The sequence below is a fragment of the Cricetulus griseus genome, chromosome 10 (genome assembly GCF_003668045.3).
Source record: "Cricetulus griseus strain 17A/GY chromosome 10, alternate assembly CriGri-PICRH-1.0, whole genome shotgun sequence".
In the NCBI taxonomy this organism is placed as follows: Eukaryota; Metazoa; Chordata; class Mammalia; order Rodentia; family Cricetidae; genus Cricetulus; species Cricetulus griseus.
Genome location: NC_048603.1, coordinates 19775117 through 19787275, shown reverse-complemented (window position 1 = coordinate 19787275; position 12159 = coordinate 19775117). Strand labels below are relative to the sequence as shown.

Below are 12159 nucleotides of genomic sequence, written 5' to 3'. Positions count from 1 at the left end.
TGTTGAGCTACTGAGTTATGTCTTCATGTCTGGTTGCCTGTCTACACAGTCGCCTTCCTCGTGCTTGGCAGATACAAGACGAGCTGTTCTTCTGGAGGCTGAGATCACAGAAAGCTCAGTTTGTATAGATGATTATTATCCTATGCAGATGCATGCAGATGCCTATGGGGAAGTTTAGCTCATAGATTAGGCACAGTCAAAGATTAGCAACAATAATAAAATTGAGTGATTATAATAATATACTGTTGTAAAGTTACTGAAAACATAGGCCGGGCGTTGGTGGCGCACGCCTTTAAACCCAGCACTTGGGAAGCAGAGGCAGGAGGATCTCTGTGAGTTCGAGGCCAGCCTGGTCTCCAGAGCGAGTGCCAGGATAGGCTCCAAAAGCCACAGAGAAACCCTGTCTTGAAAAAGTTACTGAAAACTTATGAATGGCTCATTTTTAGATTTTTTTTTAAAATTACTAATGTTGGTTTCAACCAACTATGGCTTAATGGAGCCTTCAGAATTTGACCCCCAAAAGATGGGAAATTCTTACTTTTAATTTTAGTAATTTGATGACTGTTTTTAAATATCTCTTGGTATTCTAACATGCTCACTGTACTCCTTGTGGTTTAATAAATTCTAATAAAAAATTGGTGGCATTGAGTGTTGAGAATGGAAGATGGTTGCTATTTTCACAGGATCTCTTGGGTGAGGGTCCTGAGATCAGAGAACATGAAACTCGTCTGTTCTGTGTTGTAGGTAAACTTCCTCTCTAAATGTTGACAGGCTTCTTTCCTTTCTTTCTCCTTGTACCATATTGCAGGCAATTGCAGATCCAACTCTCTGGTAGCTTACCCCCGGAAGTTGTTGGTTTAGTTTCTCTACATGGTGAATATATGATGTGTAAATACATTAAAGATTGCAATTTTCAGAGACAGCATCTCTCCCTGAGGACTTATGTGAAACTATTATTTTAGGTGTGAAACTGACAGTTTACCTGTAGAAATAAGTTGTTAACATTTGTAGGTAATTATCTCTATTACTTTAACTGGGAGTACATTTGTGGGGAACAGTGCAGTTTTTATGAATTTAAGTTTCTGGATCTGATGATGAGCCCTAGGCCTGAGCAGCCCCTCTATGATTCTTCACCCCCAGTCATAAAGTGTGATTCTTGACAATTCATGGGAATGTAGTGTTATGATCACTTGCAGTTAATTGGCCATCACTTTAAGCGTAGTCATTTCTTTGTTGTAGCATGCAATATCCTCCCTTCTAACATTTTGATATATGCATTGGTAATTACATCAGCTCGCCATACAGTCCACCGCATAAACTAATTCCTCCTGGCTAACCAAAACTTGTTACCAGCATCTCCCCATCCTTGTCCTTTCCCTACCCAGTCTTTCTGTACACACCTTTTTTTGAGTCCACACAGATCATGGGATTTGTGTCTCTGTAGCTGGCTTATTTTGTTTAGCATAACTCTCTTTATGTTCATCTATGTTGTCAACAACAAACTTCTGAACATTCGCCAAAACAAGTAACTACTTCGTAACCACACAGCACAAGGTGCATGAAGCTTGACTGCAGAGTGGAAAGAAGAGTGTTTAGTGTTGGGAGCAGCTAGCGTGAATCTGTCTTGTGTGCAGTTCTTGTGTCCTTCAGCTTTGAGCATGTCAGCTGTTCTCTAAATGTCCTGCCAAACACCTGTTGGCTTGGATGCACCATGGACAGGATGGATGGTTGTAACTGAGCCCTGTCGGTACCATGACTGTTTTGGTTCTTTCCCTATTGTTTTTCTTCACTTCAGCAAACAAGTTCTATACTCTATTTAAGTGTCTGTGCCCCAAACCAGGGCATCATTTTTGCCTACTCAGTACCACTTCATCAGCCTCCACCCCACCCACCCCTCAACTCTTCATCTTTCCATTTCCTCATCACTCTTTGTGGATGCTGTTGCCCGACACTCACACTGTTGTAACAGTCTTTTATCCATGTCAGCCTCTTGCCTTTGATTTCAAATCCTTAATTAATCCCCTGCATTTATAACGAGACTGGTATGATCTCTGATTTTCTGGATTAACATTTTCTAGCTATCTTCCATACATCTTCCACTGGTAAATTCAGCTTATCTGATCAAACGGTGGTGAGAAAGATGCAAGTTAGGAGTCTCTAAAGTGTGTGTCACCTGCACATCACTGTCCACAACTTTGCCCCCTGCTCATATAATCTGGAGAAGTTGCTTGTAATGTCCATTGATTTTTTTTTTTTTTTTAAAGTTCTAGTAAGGTCTGAGTACACTGGGTTCTCTTCCATTTACAAATCCCATGTTGAAAGCAACACTCAATGGAGCCCTGCTGTGCTTCACCACCAATAATAGTTACATTTGGTAGGAAAATAAGGCATTTAAATAATAGCATTTATTGGCAGCTTAAATATGTTACAATCTCAGTAGCACAGAAAATTGACATAAACTGTTGAACGGTGCTGTTTGATTTGAGAGGCAAATAAGCTTTAATTTCATAAGTATTTACTGAGAAGGCATTATGCAGGAAAGATAGAAAATCGAAGTGGGTTCTAAAAAGTCTAAGAGAATTTATAATGCAGTGGAAAGCATTCATTTCATTAAATAATATAGTCTGACGGGTGAATTAATGGAAGAGAGGTAGTTTGAAGGAATGATGAGAGGTTCTGTGGAGAGTTCCAGGTGCAGTGGGAGTGTGATAAGAACATTTTGCTCCGTTGAAATCATCTCTGCATCCAGTTTGTTCTGAGTCCCACACCCAGTGTTACCATTGACTTTCCAACCAGTGATGGTGCAGCTGTGGCATTTTAAAGGCGTGAATGCCCAGTTTTATAAACCTTTGTGCCTAGAAGGCGTAGGGTCCTGGGCACACCCAAAATGATGATGACAGGAGGGGCTGACGGTGGCCATCCCTGTGAGATACACCCATGGGCCTACTTCCACCTGCTTCTTAGTCTATCAGTTTCCTGGCTCTCAATTAATTTTCAATGCGTACTTTATACTGTGCTCAAACATTAAAAAATTACCTGAACCCTCTTGTTCTTTAACTTACATCAGCCTCATCTCTAGAGAATATGTTAACATTTTCTGATACTATTCTGGAGTATATATGCATGGATGTTAAATACACATTAAAATTTTATTAGATCCTTGGGTAGAAGACACTCTTGGTCTGTTAGCACTGATATTCCAGAAATCGGTTCCTGCCATCTGTTCTTGTAGTGTAATCTATGCTTGGTTCTATTTAAGATCCCAGTAGTCACTGATAGAGCTTGAGTATTAATCTGTATGCATGAACCATTGCTTGCCTCTTGTAAGCAAGGTTTTATTTTAGGCTGTCTTTGGGGTACAAAGCAAGGAGGCAGGTAGAAAACCACCATGGTGTTTGAAGCAGTTGAGCCTGCTTGGCTGATTGTGGCTGCACCATCAGTTCCGTCTGTAATGGTGTAGCATGCTGTGCTGTGTCACACGACTCCAAACCAACACACATACTCTTTGTCTGTCCTGAAATGCAGCATCCTTTCTGTGCTAATACCACAGGCAGGACTGAAACAGATTAGGCTTGAAGAACTAAACCCACCATCCAGCCCACAGTCATAAGTGAAGTCCAGGATACACAGCTGAAAGACAATCAGTGAAGCCACTGAGGACTGTGGTTCCCAGGAGCCAGCCAGCTCTAGCTTATGAGCAAAGGCATCTCAGAAGTGAACCTGCTTACCCCCACAGACCTGGCTGTTGCACCTGCCTCTCAGTTTCAATGTGCTTTGTCTCTTCTGAGACCCATGTGGAAATAGATTGCCTTTCTGGGGGGTGTTGGAAGTGGGGCCTTATTTAAAAAAAAAAAAGATGAGATCTTTATCAGGGATTGAATTCTTGCCCTCTGAACAGACTGGGTTAGTTATCAAGAGAGTTGGTTGTTTGTACAGCTGGGCTGCCTCCTCCACACTCCTGGTCCTTATCCTTCTGTGTTCTTGCAGTGTTATGTGCAGTAAGGGGCCCTTTTCAAATGCAGCCTCCGGATCCTTAATCCCTGGAAAGCCACCCAGTCCCACACCTTCTGTTATAGCAACAGCAAGTAGTCCAAATGTCCCCTTCACTCCTTATTTAAGTTTCTGAATTGTGAGAAAATAAACAAAATAGCTGTTCTCCAACACTGATAAGTTTGTAATGGTTTGGATATGATGTAGATAACAGTCAAATGGAAATCTCTCTCCCGGTTTACTCAGCGAAGTCATTCAGGCTAGGAGAAAGCCATCCCCATTTATGCAGTACTGTTTCTCAAGAGTTATGTATAATGTATTGGTAAAGGTTTCAGATCTGTAATGGAACATAGCAGTCATATTGTATGTAAGTGTTGGATCTGATGTTTTAGCTCCATCTAAAATGTTGTGTTGGTGCTATAGAGATGGTTCAGTGGACAGGAACGTGTGATACTCTTCCTGAGACCTGAGTTGTGTCCCAGCCGCCGTGTCCAGTGTCTCATAACCACCTCTTCCAAACCTCTGATGGAACAAAGGGCATCAGATGTAGCAAGTGTGAGCACAGTGAGTACTGTGAGGAAATGGCCCTGAAAACTGCCAATGAGCTCACAAGTTGGTTCCTGTTAGTGGTCCTTGGTGAACTGACAATGTTTATGACATTGCATGTGCTCAACTGTGTGGCCTCTGGTGACCTTAGCTCCTAGTGCTCATTCCTGTTGCTAACTTTAGACTTTATACAGTGATGTAGAATCATGTTGCAGAATGGCAGAGAGATTGTTAAAGAGGAGACAGGGCTCTGGGTTACTGAAGGCACATGCAGAGCTGATACAGATATGGAAATGCAAGGACAAGTGTCTTTAGGGGACCAGATAAATATCCCTGAGGATGTGCACACAATGGACAGGGTGAGAAGGATGTGTGTTTGGATGGTCTGCCCATGGGTAGATGGATCTTCCTGTGTTCTCTTAGCACATGCCTAGGCCTGCCATACTGTGTGCAGTTAAATCTTTTGAAGTTTTTTGTTTTTTTTGGTGGTATGAGTGCTCTGTCTCTATATACCTACATGTCAGAAGAGGACATCAGATCCTATTATAGTGGTTTCAAGCCACCATATGGTTGCTGGGAACTGAACCCAGGACCTCTGGAAGAGCAGTCAGTGTTGTTAACCCCTGAGCCATCTCTACAGCCCTTTATTTAAGTTTTTAAAATTGCATTTTGGGAGGGAGGGAGGGAGGAAGGGAGGGAGGGAGGGAGGGAGGGAGGAAGGGAGGGAGGGAGGATGCACAGTTGTGAAGTTCAGAAGAAGAAAGCTTTTGGAGCTCTGTAGCTCTGTTCATTCCTTCCTTCTGTGTAGATCTAGAGGGTTGAATACAGGTGGAAAAAGATGTAGCTTTCTCAACAGAAATGACAACAGGCAGACACTAAGGATTCCTCCTCTTTGTGATTTTGCATCCATCCTTGGTCAGGTGTGTCCAGGCTTGAGTTTTCTGATAGGGTTTTGATATGTCCTTGTGTAGGTGACTTCTGGTTATATTTGGTAAGTCACAGGTGGTAATGCTTTGCTTGTACAATACCTTAGCTATCAGTCTGTGCCGTGGTTTGTTTTGCTGCCACAAGCAAGACACAGAGTTATTCTCTCAGCAATGGAGCCACTCAAGGCAAGGCACGGCCTAGAAGCCATTGCTTGATACACCATGGGACAGCTTAGAGCGAATAGAAAGGTCAGCAGGTCAGCACTGGAAGCACATTTTTGGTTTTTAGATTTTTATTTGTTTTGTGCTGTCAGTGATCAGATCCAAGACCTTCCTTTTACATGTTAGGTAAGTGCTCTCCCTCTGAGCATCACCCACTGGCAAGATGCTGTTTTGAAGTTCTGTTTTTACTTCTTGTTCAAAGAGTGCTTTTTATGTTCTAGAGCTTTATGGATAGAGATGTGGCTTTCCCAACATAAACAACAAAACATAGGTAGGAGCTCAGGTTCCTGATCCTAAGACCATTACTTTATTCCCCCCCCCCTTCCTCCACACACATACACACTTGTTCACTTTAGAGTTAGTTGGTTTCTGGCAGTGCATGGAGGGTTAGGAAAGGGACTAGGGGTGGAGATTTCAGACTTTAATAGAGTTTGTTCTCCAGTACCCAGAGTCAAAGGTAATGTCTTCAAATAGCTTGGTTTGTGTAGCAGTGACTGGCTTCAGAAAGTCAAGAGGCCTCTAGAGAAGTGGGTGGGGCTGGTAAACAGTGAAGGAGCACGGGAAGACCTACGCTGCACATGGTGCTGGGTTTAGACAGCATTCATTACTTCCATGTATTTGCCATTGTTAAAATGTTAAACTCATATTAATGTGGGAAATTTAAGGCAGTGATCAAACACAATGAGGAAATGATTTCTGGACTCCTGGGCAGAGGAGATGGGTCTGAGGCTTTGCCTGTGCCCATGCCTTCTCACTGAGACAAGGGGCTCACAAACAGCACAGCTCATGTATAACTGTCCTGGAGGCCATCATCATTTGCTCTCTGTCTCTGTCTCTTAATAGACAAAATCATCTGTGTACATGTCTCACTTGTCATTGAGCAGACGTCGCTTGTCATTGGCAACAGGGCCCTGGACTGCTTTTATTTGTCACTCGGCCTTAAACAGTTTTTTGCCCTTCTTCCTGGAGGTAAATTATGGTTCTGGGTATACTTCAGGAGCGATTGCTTTTCACTTGTCCCCAGTTAATTCATCAGAGAATTGTGTATTAAGTGTCCTCCCCCTTTCTTACCCATGGGCTCTGGGAACAGCATTATTCTTTAAGAAAATGTCAATCTTTATAACTCAGTGATTGAATTATACCCTCATGCTATCACAGGTGCCTTAGTATCATGGCTTTCTGTGTGTGCCAGGGACGCTGTGAGGTTAGTTTCCTAGGATAGATGATTTGCAGCAAGTCTCTCCAGCCCTCTCTGGCCGAGCTGCATGGGCTGTATTGAGGCATGGTGGCTACAGCTTCGATGACTCTGAGGGAGAATGCTAAACATTAGGATATAAACATTCACAGAGAATGCTAGACATTGGGACGTAGGTTCTAAGAAGAGTGGTTCCAGTGTGTTCTAATCAGAGACCTGCTGTGGTCAACTTTCTCTGCTGACGGGAGGAAGTAGAAGTTGTAGAATAAAGGCCTCTAGCAGTTTTGTATGAGAGGACATGGCTGGCAGATGACTGGTTAATGCAGGGTTGGAGAAAAATGGACAGACTTAAGCATATTCCGACCTAAGCTTGATAGCATTTAATTAATTAGTTCCTTAAACAGTATGGTCTCTGCACAGGCATTGTAGATAGAGCAGTGCACACAGAAGGCCTGTCCAGGATCTGCAAGGAAAGCCAGTCTGGAGGCTTGAGCCATAGGAGTGCAGGGAGGTGGTGCCCCTTGCTGGGGTTGGGGCTCTGAAGAGGAATGCTTGAAAAACTCTGAGAACAGAGTAGTCAGTCAGTTCTCAGTGCTGAGTTAGAGTCAGTGGCATTGGACCAGTCAACTGGGCCAGTTTGGTGAGTACCCAAACGAGGGAAGCCTTTTAACAGAAGCTGTACACATTCTTGAGGGAACAGTTTCAGGTCACGTGTGTAGAAGGGCAGCTGGACTTTGTCAGTGAAGATCATGATTATTGCAGCTCATCTCTGTAGGGAAAGACTTAACTGATGTCCTTTTGCCATCCTGGTGGTTATGGTACTTTGCAGAAATAGAGAGAGACAGGCAGAGATGGGGGGGAGGGAGGGAGAAGAGAGGGAGGGAGAGAGAGAAGGGGGGAAAGAGGAAAGAAGCATCTGGAGATAAATCATTGCTTCTGGAAATGATAACAGTTTCATTTTTTAGTGCAGATGAACAAATGAAACTACTCAGTATCTATTGACTTCATGGAGAAATGTATGCTGAGATGCATTATTTCTTACTGTCTTGCATACATAGTTGCCATAATAAAAATTGAACCCTGAATTCAGTAAGGACAGACTATGTTTATAAAAAGTCATTGCAGGGACCCAGAAAGGGACTGTTTCAGCAGGGATGAATGGGTGCTGAAGCTGTGGAACATAGACAATACTATTCAGCTGCCAAGGAAAATGTAACCATGAAATTTGTGGGTGAATGGGTTGAACTAAAACATACTATCCGGAACGGAGTAAGGTGACCCAGACCCAGAAAGACAAATGCTACATGTTCTTTCTTATGTTGATCTGGCTCCAAATCTTTAGATTTGATATGTCACCTGAAGCAAATGAAGAAACCAGAAAAGTAGAAAGGGACCATGATGGGGGTGTTAAGGATGGAGAGTAGTGGGATATGGGTGCTATGAATGGGGAAAGGAAAAACTGTGGTGGGGGGACTTAATACAGAGGGAGAGGTATGAAGGAGAGACAAATAGCACCAAGGGTAGTTGAAAAGTTTGGGGGGGGGGGGAAATCCATAAGAAGTTTGTATACTTTAAAATACGGAGTTACAATAAGCATTAACAGTGTTCCCCTGGGAGGCATAGACTATCTAACAAAAACCCCAGTGCCAGGCAAGGGAAGCCTCCCTTCCTTATTGTTGGTTAAGGGAGTCCAAGAGACTCCAAAAGTAATATAGACTATTGCAATTGCTCTTGATTTCCTCCCTTAACTAGTAAGCTAGACCCTATTGCTGAAGACACCACACACTGTGGACAGAGGACTTGGAGGAATGGAGTTAGAATTGACCTGGAAGCCAGTTATTCTGGATGAGGACTAGTTTTCACAGTATCAGAAGGAAGCTACACTAGCCAAGGGAGAAACACTACCAGTAAGTCTTACCAGGCTGTAAAGCCTGAGAATCAAGATGATGATTGGCCAGAAAGGTACCTCTGGAGCTTCATTGCTGACATATCTTCAGAATAATCAGTAGCTGTCTAGCTAGACTTAAGGTCCTCTCAGTAGGAAGTAGTTTGTGCTTGTTACTGTAAACCTGCCCAGCTGTTGCCCATGTATGGGTCATGGGCTCGAGAGGGGAACCTATTACTGCCACTTTCCCAAACAAACCAATATAATTTCTAAATGCATTCTACATACATCTCCATACACCCACACATAAGTGGCTCTCGCCCCTCATCTAGGACATGGGTGCCACTATGCAGATCCACAACTGGTCAAAATGGAGAGAATAAATGACAGGCGAGCCCAGCTTCAGTTGGCACATCTACAATGCAATTTCTACTCTTAATGCTCAGGGAACATGAAGGAAGACGGAGTGGAGAGATTGTAAGTGGACCAGGACACTGTCTATGAGACAGTGTTTTATAGACATGACAGAGAAGCTACACACATGAAATATTAACAGAATGGCTGTGTAAACAGACTTGAAAAGTAACAGTGCCAGTTAACCTGCCATCCTGGATGGGGGGAATCTCATAAGGTCCCACCCCTAGATGATGAACTACAGTCAGTCAGTGGCTACTGGGAGAGCAAGATTCAGTCTTCTGTGATGAAGCTCTGGTTGGGCATTCAATCCCGAGTGTTCAGCTCTCAACACATGCACATATGAGCAGCATTAAATGGACTCAGATTGTGTGTGTGTGTGTGTGTGTGTGTGTGCGCGCGTGCGCGTGTGCAAGCGCACAGAAATAAAAAAAAACTCAAAAGAGAAAAAAGCCTTGTTATTCGTTAACATTTGATAAAGGAAATGAAAGAATCAGTATTATACAAGAAATGTTGTCGCAAGCTCCCAAAAGTCCAATCATGAAATATAATAAAGTTGGAGATCCAGCTCAGGGGATCCACTGTACAAACAGTAGAAACATCTAGGATGATAATGCAGAGTTGGGTACCAAGGACAGACGGACAGACAGACACAAGTGGGTCAGGATGCTGATACCCCCATCATTTGGTTGGTTTTGATTGTTTAAAATATATATGATTTTTATGTTTAAAAATATTTAAATTTTAAAAGCAAGGAATAATTCCATGTGAAAATGAAACTTTGAATTTTGATTGTAGACCAATAAAATTACAAACAAGTATGAAAATGCTGTTTTGAGTTTGAAGTGTTGTGATATCAAGAAATTCACTTGAACTGCCAATACTTAGATCAACTGCTGAGCATTGTTCCTCCCTAAAACAGCAGCAGCTATGGAATCGATCACAAAGACAGCAGCCTCTGTCCTGAGTGTGTACTCAGAATTCTTCTCAAAGAGAAATAAATGGAGAACTGCTTGAGTGTCTGGTTTGCAGACAGAAATGTTGAAATTTACCTCAATTACAGAAAGCCATAGAAACTTTTTCAACATTTCTCATTAGAATTCCTTTGTTCAAGGTGTTTCTTGGACGTGTGTTATATGTTAAAGGTGTCTCTTGTATGTGTGTTATATGTTAAGTGTTGTTAGAATGATTTGTTGTCACTGAACTACCCAGTCCTCACAATAACCCTGAGAGAGCTGCTCCTTTCCTCTTGCCCTTTGCCCAGAGAATGGAATGTGTCTCCAGTGTAAACCATGGTGCTCTGGCTGTGTGCTCAGTAACCTGTTCTTCACAGATTGTTAAGTTAGAAACCATACGCATCCAGTTACATGACATCTTGCATTCTCACATCTGCTTATTTTGGAAAGGACTTAATTTTGTTGTGACTCATTTTGTCAGTCAGCCACTGACTGGTAACTCCATTGGGTCAGTCCACGAGAAACCTTAAGTGTTCCATTCCAGGACCGTTTTTCTCATCCTAGCCCTGTTTATGGTTGGTAGGAAATTTATAATTACTACTGTCACTTAAATGGCTAGTACAAAAGATATCTTTGAAAATTTACATCTTTTGTACCACTACCATGTTGTTTGTCGAACAAACCCCAGTATGATTTATGTAGCAGGAAGATAAATACTTGTTAATAATAAGCGGTGTTTGGCAGTGTTTCCCAATGTTCAAGGCTGGTAAGCTACTTTAAGATTTGAATGTTACAGATACGGTTACAAGCATGGCTGGTTTGTTTTTCCTAGTTCAACTTTGTGGGGAAGCTTTTGGGTCCACGTGGCAATTCTCTGAAGCGCTTACAAGAAGAAACGTTGACAAAAATGTCCATCCTTGGAAAAGGTTCCATGAGAGACAAGGCAAAGGTAATGTTGATCATAGACAATGGTGACCTTGTTGGTCATGTACTATTATGTCTGTTTATCACTTGTTGTGTTAATGCCTCGTGTCCAAGTGCTTAGTAGAAGCTCAGATGGGATTATAGGAAATTGTTGTATAAGGTGATATATTTTGATGCTCTATAGAAGATTTGAGTTCTCTGGCCAGTTCCAAAACACACAGCATCTTACCACTTGTAACTATTTAGGACACGTGCACAAAAATCAAACAGTAGTAGCTTGTAGTTTTTATTCTGAATGCAGCATATCACCTTTTATAATGAAGAGAAAGAAAAGCTACCTGTAGTCTCCCCACTTTTGTATTTTAAATTAGTTCCTTGGGACTTTTTTTTTCCTACTTCCACACACTACATAAGGATGTGTGGTCAACAGCGGACCACGAATGGCTGTGGTCTCTTATGATTCCCCTGTCCAGTGGTGTGGCTGTTAGTTTGTGGACTGCTTCACAGTGCACACAGGAGAATGTGGCTTAATAATGCACTTTTCACAATGCCTTCTTGCTGGCGTGAAATGATACATGGTTGGACTTGAATTACAGTGTGTGTACATTGACTTCTTTTCCTGCCCTTTATTTGATATGCTCATTTTATGACCTTTAAGGGATGACTATGAATGTTTTAATAATTGCTTCATATTCTAAAACAATTTTTGTTCTACGTAGAGGTCATTGTGTTATATGCCCTATTGTTTGAGGAATTAAAAATTAATGAGTTATCTTACTGATTAGTTTAACTTCTGAGAGGATTTTCACGTAACAGTACTTCTTACATTGTTCTCTGTTGTCACGTCTCTTACTGTTAGCGATTTACATTACAGAGAACCAAGTCCACATTCTGGAATCACCCACTCTGAAACATTTAACAATGAGTTTTAGATGTAAACTTGCTCATATAACGTAATTGTTGCCTCTTAACAAGCCAAGTACATCTGAATGTAGTTTCCCTAGTATAAGAAATCAGCCTTTATTCCATGTTACAGTTAGGAAATATGATAGATGATAACGTTTTCTTTGTTGTACATGCAGTAAAACTGAGACTTGGGAA

At 42.0% G+C, this 12159-nt stretch overlaps 1 protein-coding gene across 4 annotated transcripts in view; it reads left to right on the top strand.

The window, feature by feature from the left end:
• The window catches only part of LOC113831991 (KH domain-containing, RNA-binding, signal transduction-associated protein 3), a 579685-nt gene that overhangs the window by 493229 nt on the left and 74297 nt on the right, over positions 1-12159 (top strand). For all 4 annotated transcript variants that reach the window (XM_035449678.1, XM_035449677.1, XM_035449676.1 and 1 more), the window contains one exon: positions 10967-11083. In XM_035449678.1, the coding sequence (XP_035305569.1) occupies positions 10967-11083 (117 nt within the window). The remainder of the gene's footprint in view (positions 1-10966; positions 11084-12159) is intronic.